The sequence below is a fragment of the Pipistrellus hanaki genome (genome assembly GCF_964339955.1).
Source record: "Pipistrellus hanaki genome assembly, chromosome: 7".
NCBI lineage: Eukaryota > Metazoa > Chordata > Mammalia > Chiroptera > Vespertilionidae > Pipistrellus > Pipistrellus hanaki.
In genome coordinates, this window is record NC_140509.1 from 19,494,708 (window position 1) to 19,521,970 (window position 27,263).

At 42.4% G+C, this 27,263-nt stretch overlaps 2 protein-coding genes across 2 annotated transcripts; both read left to right on the top strand.

The window, feature by feature from the left end:
• Window positions 1–235: 235 nt before the first annotated feature.
• Window positions 236–3,458, top strand: LOC311625692 (uncharacterized protein C2orf78-like; the record flags this gene model as incomplete). The annotated part of the gene is made up of 2 exons (XM_084890217.1): window positions 236–746; window positions 1,579–3,458. 2 exons carry the CDS (start codon window positions 236–238, stop codon window positions 3,456–3,458), a joined length of 2,391 nt encoding a protein of 796 aa, XP_084746343.1.
• Window positions 3,459–12,915: 9,457 nt separating this feature from the next.
• On the top strand, window positions 12,916–25,222 carry LOC311625693 (uncharacterized protein C2orf78-like; the record flags this gene model as incomplete). The annotated part of the gene is made up of 4 exons (XM_084890218.1): window positions 12,916–12,952; window positions 14,617–15,345; window positions 16,178–17,965; window positions 23,685–25,222. The coding sequence occupies 4 exons, from the start codon at window positions 12,916–12,918 to the stop codon at window positions 25,220–25,222; spliced, it is 4,092 nt and encodes a 1,363-aa protein (XP_084746344.1).
• Window positions 25,223–27,263: the final 2,041 nt, after the last annotated feature.

A 27,263-nucleotide genomic window follows, 5' to 3' on the forward strand; every position in this document is an offset into this window, starting at 1 on the left:
CCTGTTATTCCCTACAGAGAATTTCAAAAATGCACCTTTCCTTGGAATTTCAAAGTCTCTGCAGTACTCTCTTCCCATGGAGAGCCATGCAGCTTCCCTACCAGGAAGTGTCTGCAATTTCTACAGAGTCTCTGCTCCAGCCATCAGCTCAGCATGGCACCTGCCATCAGCCTCTGGCACCTCTTTCCAACCTCTCATGGGTGGTGCCTACTTTTACCAACATTCTAGCACAACCATGTTATCTGGAGTTCCAGCTGATTCCCATCCTGGAGTTTCTGAGTGGGCTCTCACAGGAGGCATTGGAAACACGTCACCATCACTCAGAGACTTCACTGTGACTGTCATTGGCCAGGACACAGCTGTCTCCTCCAAGTCTCTGGCGTCCCAGTGTGATCAAACCTCAGATGTCCATAACATGGCCCCTGTGTATCCACCACTTTCTGTCAGCCTTGTTCAGGAGGCACCATCTCACATTCCAAATCAGGGCCATAGCCTGCCACTTCCCGACCAGGAGGGAAGCCAGGTGTGTTACTATAATCAGGGCCCTCTGCTCTCTGCAGAAAGTGGCCCCTACCTGCAGTCCTATGGCTCTGTGTCTTACACAGAGAGCAGGGCCTCTGCCCCTGGCCCAGGGATGGTCACGGTGCTAAAGAAGGCTCAGCCCACAGATATGATACCACCAGTCTTCACCTCTGGAATCTGCTACTCTGTGCCTCCTCAACCCATCACAAGGACAGGCTTCCAAGGTGAGTACAAACAGGAATAAGGAAGAGGAATAAGGTCAGCATTCAAGAGGAATAGGGTCAATCTGTAGCTACCAAGTGGTGGGTCCTCAGACAGGTAGAATGTAAGTCCGGTGACTTTAACCATTGCCACCTTCCGTCAGTGCCCTCCATTCTCAGATCCTTTATGAGGACACCTGATAGAGGTGGAGGTGGGGCACTGTAACGGCCTTGGATGCCACATGTAGGAGAAATCAAGAGCATACCCAGGGACACCACACTTTCCACTGCCCTACCTGATGAGGCCCCCTGAAATAACCTCTCTTGATTTCTTGCTTTTGTCTCTTTCTAAGGCATTTCACAATATATTGTGACAGTGTCTGTTTAACTTTCCTTAGTTGATATCTGGATGTAGGACCTCATTCCCAACATCTTGTCCAAAGCAAGCAGGCTATGATCTCCCCTTGCTTATAGACTTCAGCAGGAAGGGCCCCATTCCCTGTCTTAATACTTGGTGTGAAGTGTTTTTATTCACTCAGGAAAGTTGAGAGAATTAAATAGGTTCCATATGAGACTAGGAAACATTTGAAAAGAATCACTTTCATTTTTTAATTTGACTTCTAACAACCCTGTGAAATGCAAAGAAAATAATGAAAAAATGATACCGAATGGTCAACATTGAGAAACACAACAGTTCCCTTTTATCGCCTAGCACAGGGTGCTGTTCATGATCCTGCTAAAGACCTTGTAGGAATGCCTTTGCCACTGTTGGAAGGCACATGATTGCTGCATTGGTGGTGCTGGGGGAGCATCTTATTACCAGGGACTGACTGACTTCCCCTTGATTCCATTGCAGTGATGGAGACTTCCCTGGGGATGGAGACTTCCCAGGCATTGCAACTTCCAGGACAAATAATTTATCTACCACCTCCAGAATTCCCCAAGTCCTGCAGGAACACACATATCCAGGTACTTGAGAGTTACCCACCACCTCAGAGTGGGGACATAGCAATGGCATCTCTAGTCCAGAGTCCTGGTAATCTCCTGGCACTGCCTCCAGCTCCAAGGCAGGAACAGAAAGAGAATAAGAATGTGGAGAATACTAAAACCACACTTTCCAAGCATCTGAATGGCTGCCAGATCCCAAGAGAAATTCAAGCTTCTCCACTGCTCCATTTAGAATTAGCTGACATTCCCCAGGTCCTGGCCTACATCGATCCAATTGACCAAGAGAAGCAGCCTGGTGGTGACAACTCTGGTTTGAGGAAGAAGAGCCTGAGTCATAAGGACCAAGGGGCACCTGAAAATGGGACTGAATCTAATGATAGTTTTGCTGACATCGCTACATTGGTGAAGGGTATTCAACTTCCACAGGTCTTAACTCCCTTGGATGACCTAGATCAGCCCCAAGATTCCACGGTGATCGAAACCAAAACCACCAGAGGCCTCAAGTTGCATGAGGTGCAGAAAAAGTCAAGTGTCGGAAAGGCTCACTCTGATGCAGGCGGGAAGATCAAACATAAAGCCTCTGAGCCTATCACTGATGCTCCAAAGGCCGTGATCAAGCCCGAGAGCCCAGACTGTGTGTTCCTGGGAGAAGTGGTTCTTTGCAATGCTGCAGCTGATGGAAGGGCTTCTGGAAACATTGCCAAGCATTCTAACAGCAAACCTCAGAAGGCTGCACTTAGCAAGACCAACAGAATTAAGAGCCCTGGGCAGGAAAACACCAAAAGAAACAAAGAAAACTACTCCAAAAGAGCTGAGGAGAGGAAGCAGTCAGGGAGCAAAGTTAAGAGACAGGAGAAGCCAGCCATTCCCAAGATGAAGAGGGGGAAAAGTCATCCTGAGCTGCCACAAGAGGCCATCAAAAAGCCTCGCAGCAGCCTGGGTATGCACATGCTGGAGTCTGTGCAGGTTTTCCATGCACTGGGCAAGAAGACTGATAAGAAAGCTGAGCTGTCTTCCTCACGGGCCCAGGGAAACTTAAGCAACCCCAAAGGCCCCCAGTCACGCCCAGCTATTAAAAGGTGGAGGGATTCTCCAGGGGAGGGCAAAGGTCCAGAGATAACTCAAGTCAAATGCCAGAAACTACATGGAAGTGCTGACAAAGGGTCTTCATCTCCATCCCAGGACCAGCTGCCATCTCCCGGTAAGGTCAAGTTGGTGCCATTGGTTTTCCCAACCATGGACAAGCCTCAAGCTAGACGTGTTCCTCGCAGGCCACAGGCGGCATCACGTCGGCCTGCTGTGACCAACCCTGCCAAGCCTGCTGCAGTCAATGCATCCCTGCCAACTTCTGCATCTATGACAGGTCCTGTCAGCTCAGCTCAGCCAATGTCCACAAACTCAACCAGACCAGGTTTGAACAACCCTGACCAGCCTAGTGTCCCTCAGCCTCCTGCTTCTAGGCCTGCACCCTACAAAACATCATCTCATGCTTGTTTCCAGCGGGAGCCTGTTCACACTGCTGTGAGCCAGCCCCGGATCCCGCTCAAGCCTCACAACCACTATCTTCTCCAGGATTTTGCCCTCCAACCAAGACCATGGAGGAAATCTGAGGTTCTGGGGCCAGTGATGTCAACACCCATCACAGATGAGCAGAGGCCAGATCGAGAGGCCATGAAGAGGAAGGCTCAACTAGAGCGTGAGAATGCTGCCAAATTGGGGAAAATGCAGCATTTCACTGAGAGGGAGAAAGAAATGGACATTTCTCTGTACTATGGCTATGTGATGTAGGAGATGATGGGAGTGTTGGTGCCACTTTGGGTACCTGTTGTTTTTCCATAGACAGATAAACAGATTGCAAGATCACGAGATAGGTAGATATGAATTTCTCTATTTTGATATATTTTATAACTTAATAAAACTGAATAAATATTATAAATTAGCATTATTAATAAAGAAGCATTTTGAGTTTTGAGATGCTGTTAACTGTGCTCTTTCTTTGGTGGGTATGGAGATCAAAGGCTGCCTGATAAGAATTGGAAGTTGTATGGGCAAATGAGTGACAAGGGCTAAGTACTATGAGGAAAAAAGGAACATGGGCCATGGCCATAAAAGCCAAAAGGAGAGAAATGGAATGGATTATTAAAGAGAAGCAGAAGGTGGATATATGGGAGAAGTGAGAAGCAGGATCTGAGATTAGTGTGAAAACAGAAAAATCTTTAATAGATTTGAGAGGGCAGAACCTGAGTCTAAGTTGACCAGGAGAAATGTAAAAAAGCTCTTGAGGGGACTGACCTTATATGTCATGACCACTTGATAAGTGTTACAGAAAACAAATCCGGACACATTTCCTATAGGATTGGGTCGCCTTATCCCACATGTGTCAAACACAAGGCCCGCGGGCCAAATCCAACCCGCCAGGCCTTGCAATGTGGCCCGCACTGCGCTGTCATCACAGCACTCGGCTGTCAGTTTATGACATTGTCAGTTTATGACTGTTCAGTAAACCATTCGGCCCCGATTTAGGCTGGATTTTAGATTTTGGCCCCTTCTCCGATTGAGTTCGACACCCCTACCTTATCCTATAGAATACAATGCTAATATGCAAATTGACTGAACGGTTGCTATGATGCACACTGACCACCAGAGGGCAGACACTCAACACAGGAGCTGTCCCTGGTGTTCAGTGTGCTCCCAGAGGGGGGCCCTGCTTAGCCAGAAGCCAGGCTCACAGCTGGCCAGTGCAGTGGCCTCGGTGGTGAGAGCTTCTCCCACCTCCACAGCAGTGCTAAGAATGTCCAACTGCCAGCCTAGGCCAGCTCCCTAGCCAGTTGTATATCCCCAAGGGCTCCCAGACTGTGAGAGATGGGGCAGGCTGCTGGGCTGAGGGATCCCCTCAGTGCATGAATCTCATGCACTGGGCCTCTAGTCCATATATGATTATAGTTAGAGAAAGTGGGGACAAATCAGAGAAACCTACCAGATGAGTGGCAAGGGCTTAGAGTTTTCCTGGAGCAGCTGATAACAGGGGCTACAGAAGTGAATGTCTGCAGTAGGAAGCCCACCCAGGACAGGACGTGGGAAATAAATGATCATTTACTACAGCTATGCCCAGGCCCAACACACCACTTCAGTAATTCTTCACAACATGCAAGGGCAGTATCCCTGCGTCACATTACCAGAGAGACTCAGCAATGGGCTGAGGTCACATTGCATGCAGTAGAGTAAAGCCTCCATTTGAGGCCTGTCTCCGAAGTCTTCATTATTTGTAAGTGCCCATAGGTGGCCAACTGGCTTTCACAGCACAGCATCCAGAGGTTACTGGTGCATGAGATCAAACATCAGATGAAGCTTAAACATTAACTTGAATAGCAAGATAGGGCCTCCTTCATGATTCCAGGCTGCACATGCCACCTTGTCCAAACACCTCCATCAACTGAGTAAAGCCCAAAAGAAAAATCCTTGGAAGCATCCATGCCCACTGGGAAGAGTAATAGGCACACTGGGTCGCTGGTGACCAGCCTCCTAACTGCAGTAGCTAGGGATTCCATGGGAACACAGAGAAAGGAGGGACTGGTCTGGACTGGAGATATTTAGCTCATAGTGTTAGTCTCATTTACATACTAGTATCAGGAATTTAGGAATTAATTAAAGCAGGAATCCATGGGGGGAAAGCCTTGAAAATTTTGATAAGTTTCAGACACATCTCTACACTACAACACTTCTCACAATTTCTTTTAGGTAAGAATGTACAATCTTGGAAAAAACTATCTCATAAGAGGAAAAGTTAGCTTATAAATGAAATATGTCTCCTTGGAGATTTCATCTATAGGAGCTACCTTCTTGTGGACATTTGGACTCTTGGATCACACACTTCATACCCAACGGCAATAAAAAGCCCCAGGTAGGTTGATCCAGGCACTTTATTTATTTATTTATTTATTTATTTATTTATTTATTTATTTATTTATTTTTAAATATATTTTATTGATTTTTTACAGAGAAGAAGGGAGAGAGATAGAGAGCTAGAAACGTCAATGAGAGAGAAACATCGACCAGCTGCCTCTTGCACACCCCCTACTGGGGATGTGCCCGCAACCAATGTACATGCCCTTGACCGGAATCGAACCTGGGACCTTTCAGTCCGCAGACCGACGCTCTACCACTGAGCCAAACCGGTTTCGGCTGATCCAGGCACTTTAAAAGCTTACCATCAAGAGGAGTTATGAGATCCATAGAATTCCTCTTCCAAACCAGCTTACTCCATATATAGCTGGGGCAAAGTAGATTTACAGTTGTGAGTATGGGAAACACAGACTTTATAGTTGTATGATTATTTATACATGATTGAATTATTTTCCATTCAAGCAACTGTATACTTAGTTTTGCTCTCCCTTCTCGCGCCCCCCTTCCCCCCATGTAGAAGACTGGATTAGCAACTCAGCCCTGCCTTCCCACTGTCACAAGGGTGTTAGTGAGAAAAGCACAAACCAAGGAAGAAACAAAGAGGCAAACCTGGCCACGTCAGGCTGAATATACACATCTGTTCCTTATTCTTGTATGCATAGCATAACTCAACACAATGTCCTTTTTCACAGACCCCTTTTTAAGTTTCTCCACAAAACCCATCAGAACAAGCTAGTTCATGATGCTTTAAGAAAAATTCATCAAGGGAAAAATATGCAATGTGTCTTACCATGGTGGAATCTTTAAAGATAAGAGTAGGGTGCTGCTAGTAATGCAGACTGGTGCCGCCACTGTGAAAAACAGTCAAGAATATCTTCAAAAAATAAAAAAATGGAACTCCCACTTGACCTAATAATCTTGCTTCCAGGACTATATTCTAAGAAACCAGAAACACTAATCAGAAAGGATATATGCACCCCTATGTTCAAAGAGGCACAAATTAAAATAGCTAAGATTTAGAAAACAGCCCAAGTCCTCATGAGCAAATAAGTGGATAAAATAGCTGTGGTATATTTACACAATGAAATACTATGCTGTAAAAAATGAATAAATAAATAAATAAATAAATAATCTCTTACCATTTGGAAAGCATAGACAGACCTGGAGAGTATTATGCTACGCTAAATAAGCCAGAGTAAGATAAGTATTAACTCATTCATATGTGGAATCTAATGAACAAAACAAGCTGATGAGCAAAATAGATCTAGAAACATAGAAGCATGGGAACAGACTGACAAATTTCAGAGGAAAGGTTGGAATGGGAGTGGTATGTGTGGTGGGATTAACAGGGGAACTTGTATGCATATATGCATAGCCTTTGGACACAGAAAATGTAGTGGTGAAGTTAGAAGGGAGAACAGCAGTGGTGGGATGTAGGGGTTCAATGGGGAGAGAACAAAACAGAAAATAAAGGAGACATCTCTAATCTACCTAATAAAAGAGTAACATGCTAATTGATCATACTTTGTGAAGCTCACCAGCCAATCAGGAATGAGTATGCAAATTATCCCAACAAAGATGGTGGGTTAAGTTTTAAAAAAAATATATATTTTATTGATTTTTTTTAGAGAGGAAAGGAGACGGATAGAGAGTTAGAAAAATCTATGAGAAAGAAACATTGATAAGCTGCCTCCTGCACACCTCCTACTGGGGAGGTGTCCGCAAACAAGGTACATGCCCTTGACCGGAATGGGACCTGGGACCTTTCAATCTATAGGCTGACACTCTAACCACTGAGCCAAACTGGTTTCGGCAATGGTGGGTTCATTTACATAAGCAGGCTCTGAGCATACATGGCGATGATGTAGGCATCCTGCACCACCCCAGCTGCTCCAGGACACTGGGCAGCCTGGGAAGACAGCAAGTTGGCTTTAGGCCAGAGCAGAAAGGCAGCTCCGGGCCAGAGTAGAAAGGCAGCTCTGGCCAAAGCAAAGGCGGTGCTGGCAGCCAGTGGAAAGAAGGCCCATTCTTGCACGAATCTTTGTGCATCTTGCCTCTAGTACAACAATATCAATGAATAAATAAATAAATAATACGACTAGGTAAAAAACATGTGGACAAAACCAGAGCGCTGCCACACACTATAAAAACAATCTGTGGGAGAAGCCAAGATGGTGGCATAGGTAAACACCTAAACTGTTGCCTCACACAACAATATTAAAACTACAACTAAAAGACAAAACAGACACCACCAAAACCACAGGAATGCTGGCCAAGTGGAAATTCTACAACTAAAAGAAAAGAGGAAAGTACATTGAGAATCAGAGGAGCTGCAGAAGGCAGAGGTTCGGACAACCGCGTGTGGAGAAGATGGGCAGCTGTGTGCATGGGCAGCTTGCTATCAAAAGCGATAGAGAGACAAAAGCTCCCAACTGCACTGAACTCCAGTTCCGGGAGAGATGCTGAGAAACCAGACTCATTTGGGGGGAAATCTGCACTGTCAGAAAAGAGAAAACATACTGAGACTAGGAAGCTGCGAAAGGCAGAGGTCTGCAGGCATGCGCACACAGAGAGGATTGACTGCTGAATGCACGGGCAGCTGAGTGTGCAGCTGGCTTTCTAAGCAGGAGGGAGAAGGCAACTCCCGACTGCATGGAACTCCAGTTCTCGGCAAGTTTCTGGAAACCCCAACTCATTGGGGGAGAAACTGGACCGTGGCAGCATGCGAAACTTCATGGCAGCTTTCTCCCAGAGGTGCTTGCAGCAATTACCAAGGGACACTTAGACCCTGGGGCTTCATAGGACAGGGCTGATGGGAAATCAAGGCTGTCTGCTCCGCCCTGAAACCCAACACCATTCAAGCTGAATACAGAGGATTTGCAATTTTGCAAGTCTTGTCTCATAACAGTGTCTCCAGCACAGAAGTTCTTATTGCATAGATATAGCTGATCCTCACAGCCAATTGGTCTGGAGGTCAATAACACCCAGTGATACCAACAACAATCCAGACTTAACTACAACAAGGCTGAGCACACAGTCCACAAAGTGGTGCACTAAGAGTGTCCACCTTAGGGAACTGGGGAGGCTGAGCCACTGTGCTCTAGAGAACGCCTAGCATACAAAGCTACTCTACCACTCAGGAAAGCAGTGTAAAATGTGGAGACGAAGATACAGATTTCAAACGAAAGAAATGTAGAAACTAAATAACTGGATATAGAGTTCAAAACCATTGTTATAAGGTTATTCAAGAATTTCCTAGAAAAGGCTGATAAATTTAGCGAGACCATACAGGATATGAAAAAGGACCAACTAGAAATTAAACATACACTGACTAAAGTAAAAATAATTATAAGGAGACCTAACAGCAGACTAGAGGACTGCAAGAATCCAGTCAAAGATTTGAATTACAAGGAAGCAAGAATCACTCAGCCCGAAAACAAAAAAGAATACAAAAATATAAAGATAGCGTAAGGAACCTCTGGGACAACCTCAAGTGTACCAACATCAGAATTATAGGGGGTGCCAGAAGAAGAGAGAGAGCAAGGCACTGATAGCCTATTTGAAGAAATAATCACCAAAAACTTTCCCCACTTGGTCAAAGAAATAGGCTTACAAGTCCAGGAAGCAAACAAAACCCCAAACAAAGGGAATCCAAAGAGGACCACACCAAGACACATATAATTGAAATGCAAAGAGCAAAAGACAAAGAGATAATATTAAAAGCAGCAAGAGAAAAACAGTTAATTACCTACAATGGAGCACTCATACCACTGTCAGCTGATTTCTCAACATAAACTATGCAGCCCAGAAGAGAGTGGCAAGAAATATTCAAAGTGATGAATAGCAAGAACCTACAACCAAGATTACTCTACCCAGAAAAGCTATCATTCAGAACTGAAGGGAAGATAAAGAGCTTCACAGATAAGAAAAAGCTAAAGGAGTTCATCACCACCAAAGCAGTATTATATGAATTGTTGAAAGATATTCTTTAAGAAGAGAAGGAAGAAGAAAAAGGTAAAGATAAAAATTATGAACAACAAATACAGGTCTAGCAACAAGTGAATCCAAAAATCAAGTTAATAAAAAATCTGATGAACAGAATAAACTGGTGAATATAATAGGATCAGAGGCATAGAAAGAGAGTGGACCGATAATTATCAGGGGGAAAAGTTAATGGGGGGTGCAGGAAGATACTGGGCAAAAAGAGTACACCTATGGATAAGGACAGTGCAGGAGTGGGGGTGGGGAGCTAAGGGCAAGGGTGGGGTGGAAACTGGGTGGAGGAAAGCTATTGGGGGGGGGAAGAGGAACAATTGTAATAATCAAAACAATAAAGATTTATTAAATTTTAAAAATAAAATAAATAAAAAATAAAACAAAAAAATCTATATTCTGCAAATACACCAATGACTTAAATAAATGAGATCATATGACATAAAAGAAAGTGAAAATATATTTAAGATTAAAATCTCTAGTAAGCAATATACTTTGAATTTGCTACACTAGATATATATACATGTTTATAAGCTGTATATACATGTAAATTGTCTGTTCTCTTAATACAAAATGAGACCAAAATGTGTCCACTAATTTTTTACAGAACCTAAAATACCCACATAAATCTCTCTTGTCTTCTACAATTTCACTTAGCCTGTACCCTATTCTCTAAGAATGGACTTGTGTTTCTCTAACCATTCTCCTCCTCACTTTTGCCTGGCCTTGCACCCCAGCATGGCAGACAGAGAATCCTAGAAGCCCAAAGTTCTACAGTGGCTGTTTTCAAAGGGGGAGGAGACTACAGTAACTGCCACACTGGATACACTTTATGAAAGAAGGAAAAAGGGTAATATTGTGAATGCCTCTCACCTATGATAGAGCAAGATGGCAGGATGCCTACATGGCCCAAGGAACCAGAGGGAGCACATTATGGGCCGAAGAAGTGCAAGCAAAGGCTGGAAGAGGAAAGGTTTGCAGTCAGCTGACTCCTAGCTCTTTGGTAGTTGCTTCTAAAGGGCAGAGTCCATTGGGGGAAGCATCAGACACTACAAAGAAGACCCCGTTGCTGGAAGTGGGCTGGAAGTAACATCCATAAGTGTTAGAATGCAGGATCAAAGCCTGTCTACAAACAATGTCTACAATGAAGGAGAAAAAATGAGAGTGGTAGGAGATGCAGGACAACCTAGCCAGGTCCAGCCCAGCCCAGCCCAGCCTAGGGAAGGTGGGATTCAAGAAGAAGAAACTACAAGAGTAGAGCCTTACACCACATCACTCTGCACAAAATGTGCTCAAGAAACTTCATTTTACTTTTGAACCAACTGACAAAAAGGGCATCTTAATCCTCTCCTTTGCTTCTCAAAAGCCATGGTAAATTCACTAATGAGATGGTGTCATAAATTCACTAATAATTTCAGAAAAACTGTAATTGTGCAACCTAGATGTCCCTTTCCATTCTCTCTAACAATACTAGCAAAATATATATAATGGTAAATATGTTATACAATATAATATATGGAATATAAGTAATTACTACTTAATTATATTCATTAATGTCTGTAACAAACTTTGAGATTATTCTCCTAACATCATAGCTTGGAAAAGTGAGTCTAGAACAACTGTCTTGTCCACCAGCACATCTGTCCTGAGAGCTCGGCCATTTACATGTTGGCCTACCTCACCTAACCCTCCCTCTATCCAATCCTGACTTCTTGGGAATCTGACCTCCTGATTGGCTCTCTCATCCCTTTAAACTGCCATCTTGTGACATCATTCTCCCACCAAACCTACCACCACCTGGTAGAATCTTGGGGTGCCTATGGAGTTGTCTGTAAATAAATTTGGATCATCGCAACTGACCATTGACCAGTAACTGGTGACCAGTGACCAGTAGCCAGTAGGACCAGTGACTTTCGTACTGGACACATGTGCTCTTTGGCTTCAGCCACTGAGACACCCTCATCGCTTGCATCTACAGTTGATATTTCCTTCTCTTCTTCTCTGACCATGTCAGGTAAGGAAAGAACCTTTTTGAAGTTTCTCATTAGATGTTTGTTTGCCGCTAAATTTAGTAATAGTGTCAAAAGAGAATCGAATAATTTGGGGAAATATTGAACTAGAAGTCTGAAGAACTAATTTCAGTTTGGATTTTGACATCTACTAGCAATGTGACTTTGGACAAGTCATTCACTCTCTCCCAAAATCAATTTTTTTTCCTCATGTGCTACATTCAAATGTTAGATTGCTTGTGGACTCCAACCCCTTCCTCTTTTAATATTGAGTCTTAAAGAACACTCATGTTGAAATCAAAATTAACACTTCTTGACAATGTTTCAACAGTAACAGAATGAAAACCTAGGTCATGTAGAGAACTAGCGATATATACAAGATATGTCATGCGTAATGATATCCCACCACCAAGGTTTCAACTTTAGTATTTTAAATTGAGTGCTGTTCCAAAAGTAATATCCATGTGGTTTTGGAGTTTTCTATCCAAACTAGGTAACCAGACAAAATAGGGAGAGAAGATGGAGAGTATTGGACTATAGGGATGCAAGTATTTAGATGTAAAAAAAAAAAAAATGCTTTCATGGGCACATGCCCACAGGAACCAGGAGGGAGGAGGAAATAGAAGCAGAAAGGAGGAAAAACCATAATAATGAAGAAGGAGAGCATGGAAGAGCTCTCAAGAGCAAAAAGGGTAGTTGGGAATGGAATATTGAAGGGAACCAAAGAGTTTAAATGAAAGCAGAAAGAGCATGGGGTGAAATCAGCTCAGAGTAGGGCAAAATAATGTGGATCTCAGCAAATGCTTACATTGACAGAGTAGGAAAGAAAGTAAGGCTGGAGTAGGGCACCACCAGCCAAAGCAGTGGGTCAAAACAGTCATATTCATTTCCTGTGTTTTTTTTTATTGCCTGTCTGAACAAGGTGACATGCGACAGTTTAGAACATAAACATTCAAAATTGTATTTCAGAAATTATGTTTGTTATATACAAGATACTAAGAAAGTTGATTATGCAGGGTAGTGGTCAGCAAACTGTGGCTGTTGAGTCACATGCAGCTCTTTGGCCCCTTGGCTTTTTAACAAATGTCACCTTAGGAGTACCCTAATAAAGTTAATAATAATGTACCTACCTATATAGTTTAAGTTTAAAAAATTTGACTCCCAAAAGAAATTTATATCATTGTACTGTTGATATTTGGCTCTGTTGACTGAGTTTGCTGACCACTGATCTAGGGCATTGGAAATAACAGAATTTTCAGTGTTTCAATACATTCTGATTTTTAAACTATGACAATGTTTTGTCTACTAAAGAAAATAAGACTTTAAAAGATATATCCTAAATGGATCACAAAGACTACATCCTCTATGACGTGATAAGTATGTTCCAAGTCAGAATTGCACTTCATCTTAACAGTTCTTTTCTTCCACACACAGAGAGCACCCTGACACACAGCCATCGCCTCATTTTAGGTCATAGGTACTGAAGGAGAAACAGAAAACATTAGGACGCATATATCTAAGTTGACATTTCTCTAAAAGCCTTTCTATGGATGCTTTAGAAAAATCCTACATTAAATTTTTTAATTGGAATCTAATGATGTTGTTTTTAAGACTTTGGGTAGATTCCCTTTCCTGGAATCTACCCAAAGTCTTTTGATGTTGAAGATGATGATAATCTAGGTTTTAAGATAAATATAAAAACCTGTATGATACATTTCAATGATTATTTTTTCTTTGTTTTGAAGTTACATTCATGAAATATATATTAATAATAGACTATCTATTACTTACTGGGGAATATTATTAATAATAGACTAAGTATGTATTACTTGCTGGGGAATATTCAGAGGAACAATAATGGAATTCCTTTACACTTATTTGGCTCTCTGCTTTAAACCAGTTTTTACTGAAACATTGGTCTGTATATATTGAAGGCACATATACAGCAACATTGATTGCATTGTGCTGTTTGTTATACAATATTTAGTGATATATCTTCTCTGTTCCTATGTACTGGCTAGAAGTTTATTGAAAATCACCTATTGTGGGTTGTTTCTGGTTAACATTGTTCACTAAAATAGAATAGGCAATATTAACTTTTATGATATTGCATGTATAAAGCAGAACTTCATTTCTAAGTAAATTTATTAGGATTTAATGTTTGCTACAATTTGTACTCATGTCGATTTATTCATATGATATATGTTGTGTATAATTTTTCTCTTTGTCTTTCCAAAACTTATATATTTTATATAAATCATATGAAATGTATCACTTATAAATGAATTATTACTGTTATCATCATTATTATGACTTTATAGATGAGAAGCCCAAAGTTAAGAGAGTTTCTCACTTATAGTCATTTTGAAGTAAGATCCAAACCCAGGCTTGAAGAGAGTAAGAATGAACTTTTAAACTTACCAACTGGATTGAGCTTTATGTGCATTCTTGAGAATAGCATGTAAACTGTGCAGGCAAAATGAGCCATTGAAAATTACAATGTCAATAGATGTACTGTTTGCTAAGGGACGAACACACACCTGCATCAGAAGTTCTATTGTTCCTAGATGTTGGCAGTATAATGCGCAGAGCTCTGGAAAGGAAGTCAGGATGCTTAGGTTATGGGACTGGGTACTAATACAGACATAGGCAGAGAACTGAGCCGCAGTTTCCTCCCTCAGGAAATGAGAATGTCAGGACAGAGGTTCTCTGAAGACTTCTGGTTCTACAATGCTATGATTCTAGCAGAGAGCATACAAATCAATACTATTGCAGGTTCAAGGGCCAGATAGTCAGGGAGCGGTAGCTTCTCGCCTAGAGAACAATGTATGAACCACACCACCTGGGTCTTCTGTACATTTTTGCCCAGGTTGGGAGCATCAGCATTTACAAGGAGGATAAACTTTGAGTTTTGTTATCTCAGTGAGTATTGGTATTTCAGGCTTTCTGATATCAGCAATCTTAAAAAAAATGTTATTTTTCATATACACATTGTTTATCAATCTCTTTGATTTTTTTCATCATCCTGTTATTCCCTACAGAGAATTTCAAAAATGCACCTTTTCTTGGAATTTCAAAGTCTCTGCAGTACTCTCTTCCTATGGAGAGCCATGCAGCCTCCCTACCAGGAAGTGTCTGCAATTTCTACAGAGTCTCTGCTCCAGCCATTAGCTCAGCATGGCACCTGCCATCAGCCTGTGGCACCTCTTTCCAACCTCTCATGGGTGGTGCCTACTTTTACCAACATTCTAGCACAACCATGTTATCTGGAGTTCCAGCTGATTCCAATCCTGGAGTTTCTGAGTGGGCTCTCACAGGAGGCATTGGAAACAAGTCACCATCACTCAGAGACTTCACTGTGACTGTCATCGGCCAGGACACAGCTGTCTCCTCCATGTCTCTGGCGTCCCAGTGTGATCAAACCTCAGATGTCCATAACATGGCCCCTGTGTATCCACCACTTTCTGTCAGCCTGGTTCAGGAGGCACCATCTCACATTCCAAATCAGGGCCATAGCCTGCCACTTCCCTACCAGGAGGGAAGCCAGGTGTGTTACTATAATCAGGGCCCTCTGCTCTCTGCAGAAAGTGGCCCCTACCTGCAGTCCTATGGGTCTGTGTCTTACACAGAGAGCAGGGCCTCTGGCCCTGGCCCAGGGATGGTCATGGTGCTAAAGGAGGCTCAGCCCACAGATATCATACCACCAGTCTCCAACTCTGGAATCTGCTACTCTGTGCCTCCTCAACCCATCACAAGGACAGGCTTCCAAGGTGAGTACAAACAGGAACAAGGAAGAGGAATAAGGTCAGCATTCAAAACTAGGGTCAATCTGTAGCTACCAAGTGGTGGGTCCTCAGACAGGTAGAATGTAAGTCTGGTGACTTTAACCATTGCCACCCTCAGTCAGTGCCCTCCATTCTCAGATCCTTTATGAGGACACCTGATAGAGGTGGAGGTGGGGCACTGTAACGGCATTGGATGCCACATGTAGGAGAAATCAAGAGCATACCAAGGGACCCCACACTTTCCACTGCCCTACCTGATGAGGCCCCCTGAAATAACCTCTCTTGATTTCTTGCTTTTGTCTCTTTCTAAGGCATTTCACAATATATTGTGATAGTGTCTGTTTAACTTTCCTTAGTTGATATCTGGATGTAGGACCTCATGTCCCAACATACTGTCCAAAGCAAGCAGGCTATGATCTCCCCTTGCTTATAGACTTCAGCAGGAAGAGCCCCATTCCCTGTCTTAGTTCTTGGTGTGACCGTGTTTTTATTCACTCAGGAAAGTTGAGAGAATTAAATAGGTTCCATATGAGACTGGGAAACATATTTGAAAAAAATCAATTTTATTTTTTATTTGACTTCTAACAACCCTGTGAAATGCAAAGAAAATAATGAAAAAATGATACCGAATGGTCACCACTGAGAAACAGAACAGCTCTCTTTTATCGCCTAGCACAGGGCGCTGTTCATGATCCTGCTAAAGAGCTTGTAGGAATGCCTTTTCCACTGTTGGAAGGCACATGATTGCTGCATTGGTGGTGCTGGGGGAGCATCTTATTACCAGGGACTGACTGACTTCCCCTTGATTCCATTGCAGTGATGGAGACTTCCCTAGGGATGGAGACTTCCCAGGCATTGCAACTTCCAGGCCAAATAATTTATCTACCACCTCCAGAATTCCCCAAGTCCTGCAGGAACACACATATCCAGGTACTTGAGAGTTACCCACCACCTCAGAGTGGGGACATAGCAATGGCATCTCTAGTCCAGAGTCCTGGTAATCTCCTGGCACTGCCTCCAGCTCCAAGGCAGGAACAGAAAGAGAATAAGAATGTGGAGAATACTAAAACCACACTTTCCAAGCATCTGAATGGCTGCCAGATCCCAAGAGAAATTCAAGCTTCTCCACTGCTCCATTTAGAATTAGCTGACATTCCCCAGGTCCTGGCCTACATCGATCCAATTGACCAAGAGAAGCAGCCTGGTGGTGACAACTCTGGTTTGAGGAAGAAGAGCCTGAGTCATAAGGACCAAGGGGCACCTGAAAATGGGACTGAATCTAATGATAGTTTTGCTGACATCGCTATACTGGTGCAGGGTATTCAACTTCCACAGGTCTTAACTCCGTTGGATGACCTAGATCAGCCCCAAGATTCCAAGGTGATCAAAACCAAAACCACCAGAGCCCTCAAGTTGCATGAGGTGCAGAAAAAGTCAAGTGTCGGAAATGCTCGCTCTGATGCAGGCGGGAAGATCAAACATAAAGCCTGTAGGCCTATCACTGATGCTCCCAAGGCCGAGATCAAGCCTGAGAGCCCAGACTGTGTGTTCCTGGGAGAAGTGGTTCTTTGCAATGCTGCAGCTGATGGAAGGGCTTCTGGAAACATTGCCAAGCATTCTAACAGTAAACCTCAGAAGGCTGCACTTAGCAAGACCAACAAAATTAAGAGCCCTGGGCAGGAAAACACCAAAAGAAACAAAGAAAACTACTCCAAGAGAGCTGAGGAGAGGAAGCAGTCAGGGAGCAAAGTTAAGAGACAGGAGAAGCCAACCATTCCTAAGATGAAGAGGGAAAGAAGTCATCCTGAGCTGCCACAAGAGGCCATCAAAAAGCCTCGCAGCAGCCTCGGTATGCACATGCTGGAGTCTGTGCAGGTTTTCCATGCACTGGGCAAGAAGACTGATAAGAAAGCTGAGCTGTCTTCCTCACGGGCCCAGGGAAACTTAAGCATCCCTAAAGGCCCCCAGTCACGCCCAGGTATTAAAAGGTGGCGGGATTCTCCGGGGGAGGGCAAAGGTCCAGAGATAACTGAAGTCAAATGCCAGAAACTACATGGAAGTGCTGACAAAGGGTCTTCATCTCCATCCCAAGACCAGCTGCCATCTCCCGGTAAGGTCAAGTTGGTGCCATTGGTTTTCCCAACCATGGACAAGCTTCAAGCTAGACGTGTTCCTCGCAGGCCACAGGCGGCATCACGTCGGCCTGCTGTGACCAACCCTGCCAAGCCTGCTGCAGTCAATGCATTCCTGCCAACTCCTGCATCTATGACAGGTCCTGTCAGCTCAGCTCAGCCAATGTCCACGAACGCAACCAGACCAGGCTTAAACAACCCTGACCAGCCTAGTGTCCTTCAGCCTCCTGCTTCTAGGCCTGCACCCTACAAAACATCATCTCATGCTTGTTTCCAGCGGGAGCCTGTTCACACTGCTGTGAGCCAGCCCCGGATCCCGCTCAAGCCTCAGAACCACTATCTTCTCCAGGATTTTGCCCTCCAACCAAGACCATGGAGGAAATCTGAGGTTCTGGGGCCAGTGATGTCAACACCCATCACAGATGAGCAGAGGCCAGATCGAGAGGCCATGAAGAGGAAGGCTCAACTAGAGCGTGAGAATGCTGCCAAATTGGGGAAAATGCAGCATTTCACTGAGAGGGAGAAAGAAATGGACATTTCTCTGTACTATGGCTATGTGATGTAGGAGATGCTGGGAGTGTTGGTGCCACTTTGGGTACCTGTTGTTTTTCCATAGGTAGATAAATAGATTGATAGATCAATAGATAGGTAGATATGAATTTCTCTATTTTGATATATTTTATAACTTAATAAAACTGAATAAATATTATAAATTAGCATTATTAATAAAGAAGCATTTTGAGTTTTGAGATGCTGTTAACTGTAATCTTTCTTTGGTGGGTATGGAGATCAAAGGCTGTATGATAAGGAAAGAATTGGAAATTGGATTGGTGAATGAGGGACAACTGGTAAGCACTGTGGGGAAAAAAGGAACATGGGCTATGGCCAGAAAGGCCTAAACAGGAAAGATGTTATGGACTGATAAAGAAAAGCAGGAGGTGGATGTATGGCCGAAGTGAGAAGCTGGGAATGAAGACTGGTGCTTCCACTGTGGAAAACAGTGAAGAGTCCTCAAAAATAAAATATGGAACTCTCATTTGACCTAGTGATCCCACTTCCAGGAATATATCCTAAGAAGCCAGAAACACCAAACAGAAAGAATATATGCACCCCTATGTTCAAAGGAGCACAAATTAAAATAGCTAAGATTTGAAAAACAGCCCAAGTCCCCATGAGCAGATGAGTGGATAAAACAGCGGTGGTACATTTATACAATGAAATACTATGCAGCTGTGAAAAAAGAAAGAACTCTTTCCATTTGCAAAGCATTAATAGACCTGGAGAGTATTATGCTAAGCTAAATAAGCCAGAGAAGACAAGTATTACATAATTTTATTCATATGTAGAATCCATTTAATGAACAAAATAAACTGATGAGCAAAATAGATCTAGAGACTTAGAAGCATAGAACAGACTGACAAATTTCAGAGGGAAGGTATGGGTGTGGGTGTGGGTGTGGTGTGATTAACAGGTAATTTGTATGCATATATGCACAGCCTATGGACACAGAAAATGGAGTAGTGAAAGTAGAAGTGGGGATGGTCAGGGTGGAATGGAGGGGGTCAATGATGGGGAAACAAAAACAGAAAGTAAGGGGACATCTCTAAACAATAATAAAGAATAATAAATAAATAAAAAGTATGAGTAGGAAAAAAACATATGAACAAAACCAGAGAATTGACACACAGCATAAAATTAATGTGTTTGGCAAACACACCAATGATTTATATAAATGACATATGAACTAAATTTATATAATGACTTATATAAATGACATAATCCTATATAATAAGGATATAATATGCAAATTGACCATAACCCCACAAATAAAGATGGCAGCATCCACAGCCAATAAGGAGGGAATATGCAAAATGACAAAAAGCAAGAGGCAAAAGGCAGCTTCATGGAGGAACAAAGGCAGAAAGGCGACTCCAGGCCTGAGTGAAGGCGGATATGTCTCCAGCCGGAGCTAAGGTGGGGCTGGCAGTCAGGGGAAGGAAGGTATACTCTTCCACGAATGTTCCTGGATTGGGCCTCTAGTATGACATAAAAGAAAGTGAAAATACATTTAAGATTATAATCTCTACTGAGCAAAATTCCTTGCATTTGCTGCACTACGTAGATAAGTTTTTGTTTGTTTGGGTTTTGTTTTGTTTGTTTTTTTTTTTTTGTGTGTGTGTGTGTGTGTGTGTGTATAAATTGTCTGCTATCTTAATACAAAATGAGACCAAAATGTGTCAACTTCTTTTTCATAGAACCTAAAATATAATATCCTCATGAATCTCTTTGGTCCCCGACAATTTCACATATTCTCTAAGAATGTCCTTGTCTTTCTCTAACTATTCTCCTCCTCACTTTTGCCTGGCCTTGCACCCCAGCATGGCAGACAGAGAATCCTAGAGGCCCAAAGTTCTATAGCGGCTGTTTGCAAAGGGGGAGGAGACTACAGTAACTGCCACACTGGATACACTTTATGAAAGAAGGAAAAAGGGAAATATATGACAGAGCAGGATGGCAGGATGCCTACATGGCCCAAGGATCCAGAGGGAGCACATTATGGGCCGAAGAAGTGCAAGCAAAGGCTGGAAGAGGAAAGGTTTGCAGTCAGCTGACTCCTAGCTCTTTGGTAGTTGCTTGTAATGGGCAGAGTTCATTGGGAACAGCATCAGACACTACAAAGAAGACCCTGTTGCTGGAAGTGGACAGGAAGTAACATCCATCAGTGTCAGAATGCAGGATCAAAGCTTGTCTAGAAACAGGGCCTACAATGAAGAAGGAGAAGAATGAGAACGGTAGGAGATGCAAGTCAACCTAGCCTGGCCCAGCCCAGCCCAGCCCAGGGAAGCTAGGATTCAAGGAGAAGAAACTACAAGAGAAGAGCCATGGACCCCATCATTCTGCACAAAATGCACTCAAGAAACTTCATTTTACTTTTGAACCAACTGACAGAAAGAACTCCTTAATCTCTTCATTTGCTGCTCAAATGCCATGGTAAATTCACTAATGAGATGGACTAGTATGATTTCAGAACAACTTTAATTATGCAACTTAGATGTCCCTTTCCATTCTCTCTAACCATATTAGCACTATATATAATGGTAAATGTGCTATATAATATAATTTAGAGAATATAAGTAATTACTAGTTAATTATATTCATGAATGTCTGTAACAAACTTTGAGATTATTCTCCTAACATCATAGCTTGGGAAAGTGAATCTAGAACAACTGTCTTGTCCACCAGCACATCTGTCCTGACAGCTCAGCCATTTACGTGTTGGTCTACCTCACCTACCACTCCTTCTATCCAATCCTGTTTCTTGGGAATCTGACCTCCTGATTGGCTCTCTCATCCCTTTAAACTGCCTGCTTATGACATCATTCTCCCACCAAACCTACCACCACCTGGTAGAATCTTGGGGTGCCTATGGAGTTGTCTGTAAATAAATTTGGATCATTGCAACTGACCAGTGACCAGTAACTGGTGACCAGTGACCAGTGACCAGTAGGACCAGTGACTTTCGAACTGGACACATGCTCTTTGGCTTCAGCCACTGACACATCTTCATTCCTTCCATCTACAGTTGATATTTGCTCTTCTCTGACCATGTCAGGTTAGGAAAGAAACTTTTTGAAGTTTTTCATTGGATTGTTATTTGTATCTAAACTTAGAAATAGTGTCAAAAGAGAATAGAATAATTTGGGGAAATATTGAACTAGAAGTCTGCAGACCTAATTTCAGTTTAGATTTTGACATTTACTAGCTTTGTGACTTTGGACAAGTCATTGGCTCTCTCACTCACAAAGCCTGTTTTTTCTTCATCGGTTAGATTAGGATGTTAGAGTGGTGGTTCTATCTAATGCCTTCCTTTTTCCTATACTGAGTGTTAAAGAACACTCATGTTGAAAATGAAATCAAGACCTCTTCGCAGTGTATGAACGTGTACTGAATGAAAACTTGGGTGATGTAGAAAACTAACAATATGCATATATACAGGATGTCTTGTGTGTAATAGTCTCCCACTACTAATGTTTCAACTTGAGTGCTGTTCAAAAAGTAATAGTTACCTGTTTTTGAAGATTTCTATCCAAACTAGGTGAACAAAGAAAAAAGGGAGAGAGGATGGAGAGGACTGGGCTATAGGGAAGCAAGTATTTCAATGTAAGTAAGTTTAGAATGCTTTCATCAGCACAGGCCAACAGGAACCGATAGAAATGGAAAATACAACCAGGAGGGAAGGGAAACTAAAGAATGAAGAAGGAGAGCATGGGAGAGCTCTCAAGAGCAAATAGGATAGTTTGGAAGGAATGTTGAAGGGAACCAAAGAATTTAAATGAAAGCAGAAAGAGTTAAGGGCAACCAGCTCAGAGTAGGGCAAAATAAAGTTGATCTTAGCAAATGCTTACATTGATAGATTAGGAAGGAAAGGAAAGGCAGAATAGGGCACCTTGAGGAAAAGCGTGTATCAAAAAAGTCATATTCAGTTGCCTGTGGTTTTCTATTACCTCTCTGAACACAGATGGCATGTGACAGTTTGGAACGTAAATGTTTAAAATATGTTTCAGAAATGATGTTTCTTCTATTCAAGAAACTAAGAAGGGTGATTATCTAGGGCTCTGGTTGGCAAACTGTGGCTTGCAAGCCAAATAAGGCTCTTTGGCCCCTTGAGTGTGGCTCTTCCACAAAATACCATGGTTTGGACAAGTCTATTTTGAAGAAGTGGCATTAGAAGAAGTTTAAGGTTAAAAAATTTGGTTCTCAAAACAAATTTCAATCATACTGTTGATATTTGGCTCTGTTGATTAATGAGTTTGTCTACCACTGGTCTACAGGACTGGAGTAAACATAATTTTCAGTGTTTCACTTCATCCTCATTTTTAAACTTAGACGATGTTTTTTCTAATAAAATGAAATTTTAAAAATATTAAATATATTTTTATTGATTTTAGAGAGAAAAAGACAGAGATAGAGACATAGAAAAATCAATGATGAGAGAGAATCATCGATGGGCTGCCTCCTGCACCTCACCCACTGAGGAGTGGTAGAGCAACCTGGGCATGTATCCTGACCAGGAATCAAACTGTGACCTCCTGGTTCATATGTCCATGCTAAAACACTGAGCCTTGATGGCTCAAAAAGATTTTTTTAAAGATATTTCCTAAATGGAATGAGAAAGAATACATCCTTTGTGTGATTAGTATGTCCCAAGTCAGAGTAGCTTTTCATCTTTACAGTTATTTTCTTCAGAACACAGAGAGCAAGCACCCTGATTCACAGCCACCACCTCCCTTTATATTCTAGCTACCGAAGGAGGGGAAAAAAAATTCAAGCCCCACATCTCTTATTTCACATTGCTCTTAAAACAATTTTGTGGAGTTTCTTGTGGAATCCTACATTAATTTTTTTTATTGGAATCTAGAGATGATGGTTTTAAAGGATTTGAGTACAACCCTTTCCTGAATGTTGAAGATGATAATCTAGGTTGTCAGAAAAATAGAAAAACCTTCATACCTTTCAACAGTCTTTTCTCTTTGTTATGAGGTTATATCAATTGAAATATGTATTTCTAATAGACTAAGTATCCATTACTTGCTGGGGAATATTCAAAGAAATATTAATGAGAAACAATAATGGAATTCCTTTACACTTACTTGGCTCTCTGCTTTAAATATTGGTCTTTTTTTACTGAAATATTAGTCAACATATATTCTTTTTTTTCCCCCCAACATATATTCTTAATGGAGCACATATCCATCTATTGTACATTGATTGCATTGTGCTGCCTGTTATTCAATTTTTACTGATACATCTTCTCTGTTTATGTATACTGGCTAGGAACTTATTCAAAATCAATTTTGTGGGTTGTTTTAGTTAATAGTATTCATTAAAATAGAATAGATAATATTTACTTTTATGATATCAAATGTATAAAACAGAACTTCATTTGTTAGTAAATTTTTTAGGCTTTGATGCTTCTTATGTGCCCAAATTTGTACTAATGTCTACATATGTCTTTGTATTCCTGATGTATATGATTTTTCTCTTTGTCTTTCCAGAACTTATAACTTTCTTATAAATCACACATAATATATCAATTATTCATTAAATATTACTGTTCTAAATTTATTATTGTTATTTTATAGAGGAGTAGGCCAAAACTAAGAGTTTCTCTTTCTCCACTGCTCCCTTTAGGAATCCCTGACATTCAGCAGGTCCTGGCCTGCATCAATCCCCTTGACCAAGAGATACATTCTGATTGGAAAAATGCTAGTTTGGGAAAGTATAGCTTGCGTCTTAAGGACCAAGAGACACTTGAAAATGCGACTGAATCTAATGATAGTTTTCCAGGCATTGCTACACTGGTGAAGGGTATTCATCTTCCACAGGTCTTAACTACCTTGGATGACCTAGATCAGCCCCAAGGTCCCAAGGTGATCAAAACCAAAATGACTAGAGGCCTCACGTTGCACGAGGTACAGAAAAAGTCAAGGATCAGAAAGGCTTGCTTTGATCAAGGCGGGAAGATCAAACATAAAGCCTCTGAGCCTATCACTGATGCTCCCAAGGCCAAGATCAAACCCGAGAGCCCAGACTGTGTGTTTCTAGGAGAAGTGGTTCTTTGCAATGCTGCAGCTGGTGGCAGGGCTGCTGGAAACATGGCCAAGCATTCTAACAGCAAACCTCAGAAAGCTGCACCCAGCAGCACAACCAAAACTAAGAGCCATGGGCAGAAAAGCACCAAAAGAATCAAAGAAAACTACTCCAAAAGAGCTGAGGAGAGGAAGCAGTCAGGGAACAAAGTTAAGAGACAGGAGAAGCCAGCCATTCCCAAGATGAAGAGGGGGAAAAGTCATCCTGAGCTGCCACAAGAGGCCATCAAAAAGCCTCGCAGCAGCCTGGGTATGCACATGCTGGAGTCTGTGCAGGTTTTCCATGCAGTGGGCAAGAAGACTGATAAGAAAGCTGAGCTGTCTTCCTCACGGGCCCAGGGAAACTTAAGCAACCCCAAAGGCCCCCAGTCACGCCCAGCTATTAAAAGGTGGCGGGACTCTCCGGGGGAGGGCAAAGGTCCAGAGATAACTGAAGTCAAATGCCAGAAACTACATGGAAGTGCTGACAAAGGGTCTTCATCTCCATCCCAGGACCAGCTGCCATCTCCCGGTAAGGTCAAGTTGGTGCCATTGGTTTTCCCAACCATGGACAAGCCTCAAGCTAGACGTGTTCCTCGCAGGCCACAAGCGGCATCACGTCGGCCTGCTGTGACCAACCCTGCCAAGCCTGCTGCAGTCAATGCATCCCTGCCAACTCCTGCATCTATGACAGGTCCTGTCAGCTCAGCTCAGCCAATGTCCACGAACTCAACCAGACCAGGTTTGAACAACCCTGACCAGCCTAGTGTCCCTCAGCCTCCTGCTTCTAGGCCTGCACCCTACAAAACATCATCTCATGCTTGTTTCCAGCGGGAGCCTGTTCACACTGCTGTGAGCCAGCCCCAGACCCTGCTCAAGCCTCACAACCACTATCTTCTCCAGGATTTTGCCCTCCAACCAATTCCATGGAGGAAACCTGATGTCCTTGGACCAGTAGTATCAACACCCATCACAAATGAGCAGAGGCCAGATCGAGAGGCCATGAAGAGGAAGGCTCAACTAGAGCGTGAGAATGCTGCCAAATTGGGGAAAATGCAGCATTTCACTGAGAGGGAGAAAGAAATGGACATTTCTCTGTAGTATATGGCTATGTGATGTAGGAGATTCTGGGAGTGTTGGCGCCACTTTGGGCACCAGCTATTTTAAATAGATAGATAGATAGGAATTTATCATTTTTGACATATTTTTTAACTTAATAAAATTGAATAAATATAATAGAATTAGTAGATGAGTAATAAAAAAGTCTATTGAGTTTTGAGATGCTGTTAACTGTGATCTTTCTTTTGCGGGGTTGGGGATCAAAGGCTGCATGAGAAGGAAAGAATTGGAAGTTGGATGGTGAATGAGGAGTAGGAAGGAACTTAGGCCATGGCCATTAGGCCAAAAGGGGAGAGAAGTTATGTGGTTATAAAATTGAGCAGGAGGTTTGGAATGGCAGAAGCAATAAGCAGGATGCGAGGTTCGGGTGAAAGAGGAAACTTTGAATAGAGTTGAACAGGGCAGATGCTCAGCCTCGGATGACCACAAGAAATCTCTTGTGGAGGTTGGCCTAATGTCTCATGATAAAGTATTTTAGAAAACAGGTTCAGGACACATTTCCCAAAGGGTTGAGTGCCTTATGTATATGATTGCATATGGGGACAGTGAGTACAAGTCAGGGGTATCTACCTGGTGAGTGGCAAAGGCTTAGAGTAATCCTGGGGGCAGCTGTTAATAGGGGCCTAGCCAAGTGAACTGATGCAGTAAGAGGCTCACTCAGGATAGGGTGTGAGATATAGTTTATAATTTACACAAACCCTAATGCCCCAGGCCCCTAATACACCACTTCAGTTAACCTGCACAACATGCAAGGCCAGTATCCCTGTGTCACTTTACTTGTGAGGTTCAGCAATGGGCTGAGGTCACATTGCATGTGGTGGAGTAAAGCCCCAATTTGAGGCTGTCTCAGAACTCTTCATTATTTGTAGGTGCACAGCATCCAGAGGTTAGTGTTGCACGAGATCAAACATCAGGAGAAGCCTAAACATTAACTTGAAGGGCTAGCCAGGGCCTCCTGCATGACCCCTATTTGTGGCTCTATCTAAACACTGCCATCAATTGAAGCCAAAGGGAATATCTGCTGGATGCTTCCATTCACACTGGCCAGAGCAATACACACACGTGTGTGAGGCATTAAACAACCTTAGGACCTGGTGCCATTTCAAAGGGGCTTCCCAGGAGTCCTTCCAGTGTAGTTCTGGTTTGCAATAGCAATAAGTATATGTTAATTCAATAATGAGTCCAAGTTCTTCATTCTGTTCTTGGATTTTGTTGAAAATATCTAAAGGGGGAAAAACTTTCTCCAGGATCAAGTCTGATTTTAAAACTCTTTTTCAATGAAACATGCCCCAGGAATCCTGTCTGACTGGAAGACAGTCTTGCCACCTTTCAGGGATGTGGTTTCTGCCCTTCCTCTTGCCAATGAGCCAGAAAAGATGTGTCTCTGGCCCCAGCTTCCATGGTGCCATTAGCCCACATGGGCTCCTGATATGGCTCACCCAAAGCCAAGAACCTCCACCAGAAACTCCTACACAGAAACCTACGCAGCTCCACCCTCACTCTGCCTCTGAAAATTATATTTTGTAATAGAGAGGACAGTGATTCAGAGCCAGTTCCAGAAGCTGTATCAGAGGTATTTATATACCAGAGGTATCTGTTTGTGGTTTAGCCAAGTTAAGATTGGGCTCCATTTTAGATTGCTCTCTCGACAATATCAACTCCATTTTGCTTTTACTTTCACAAACCACTCTGAAAAATAATTCAGCATTTTTATTAAAAACTAAATATGCACCTACCATACAACCCAATAATTCTATTCCTGGCTGTTTATTCCAGAGAAATGACAAAGTCTATTTACACAGACCTAGTAGCAAAAATCTTGAATACAATAGAGATGGTTAAACAAACTGTGGTATATCCATAACGTGAACTATTACTCAATAATAAAAAGGAAGTGCTATTGACAGATGCAACAACCTGGGTGAATCTCCAGAGCATTATTTTGAGTGAAAAAAAGCTGATCCATAAAAGTTACATACTTGATGGTTCCATTTTTATAATATTCTTGAAATGACAAAATTAT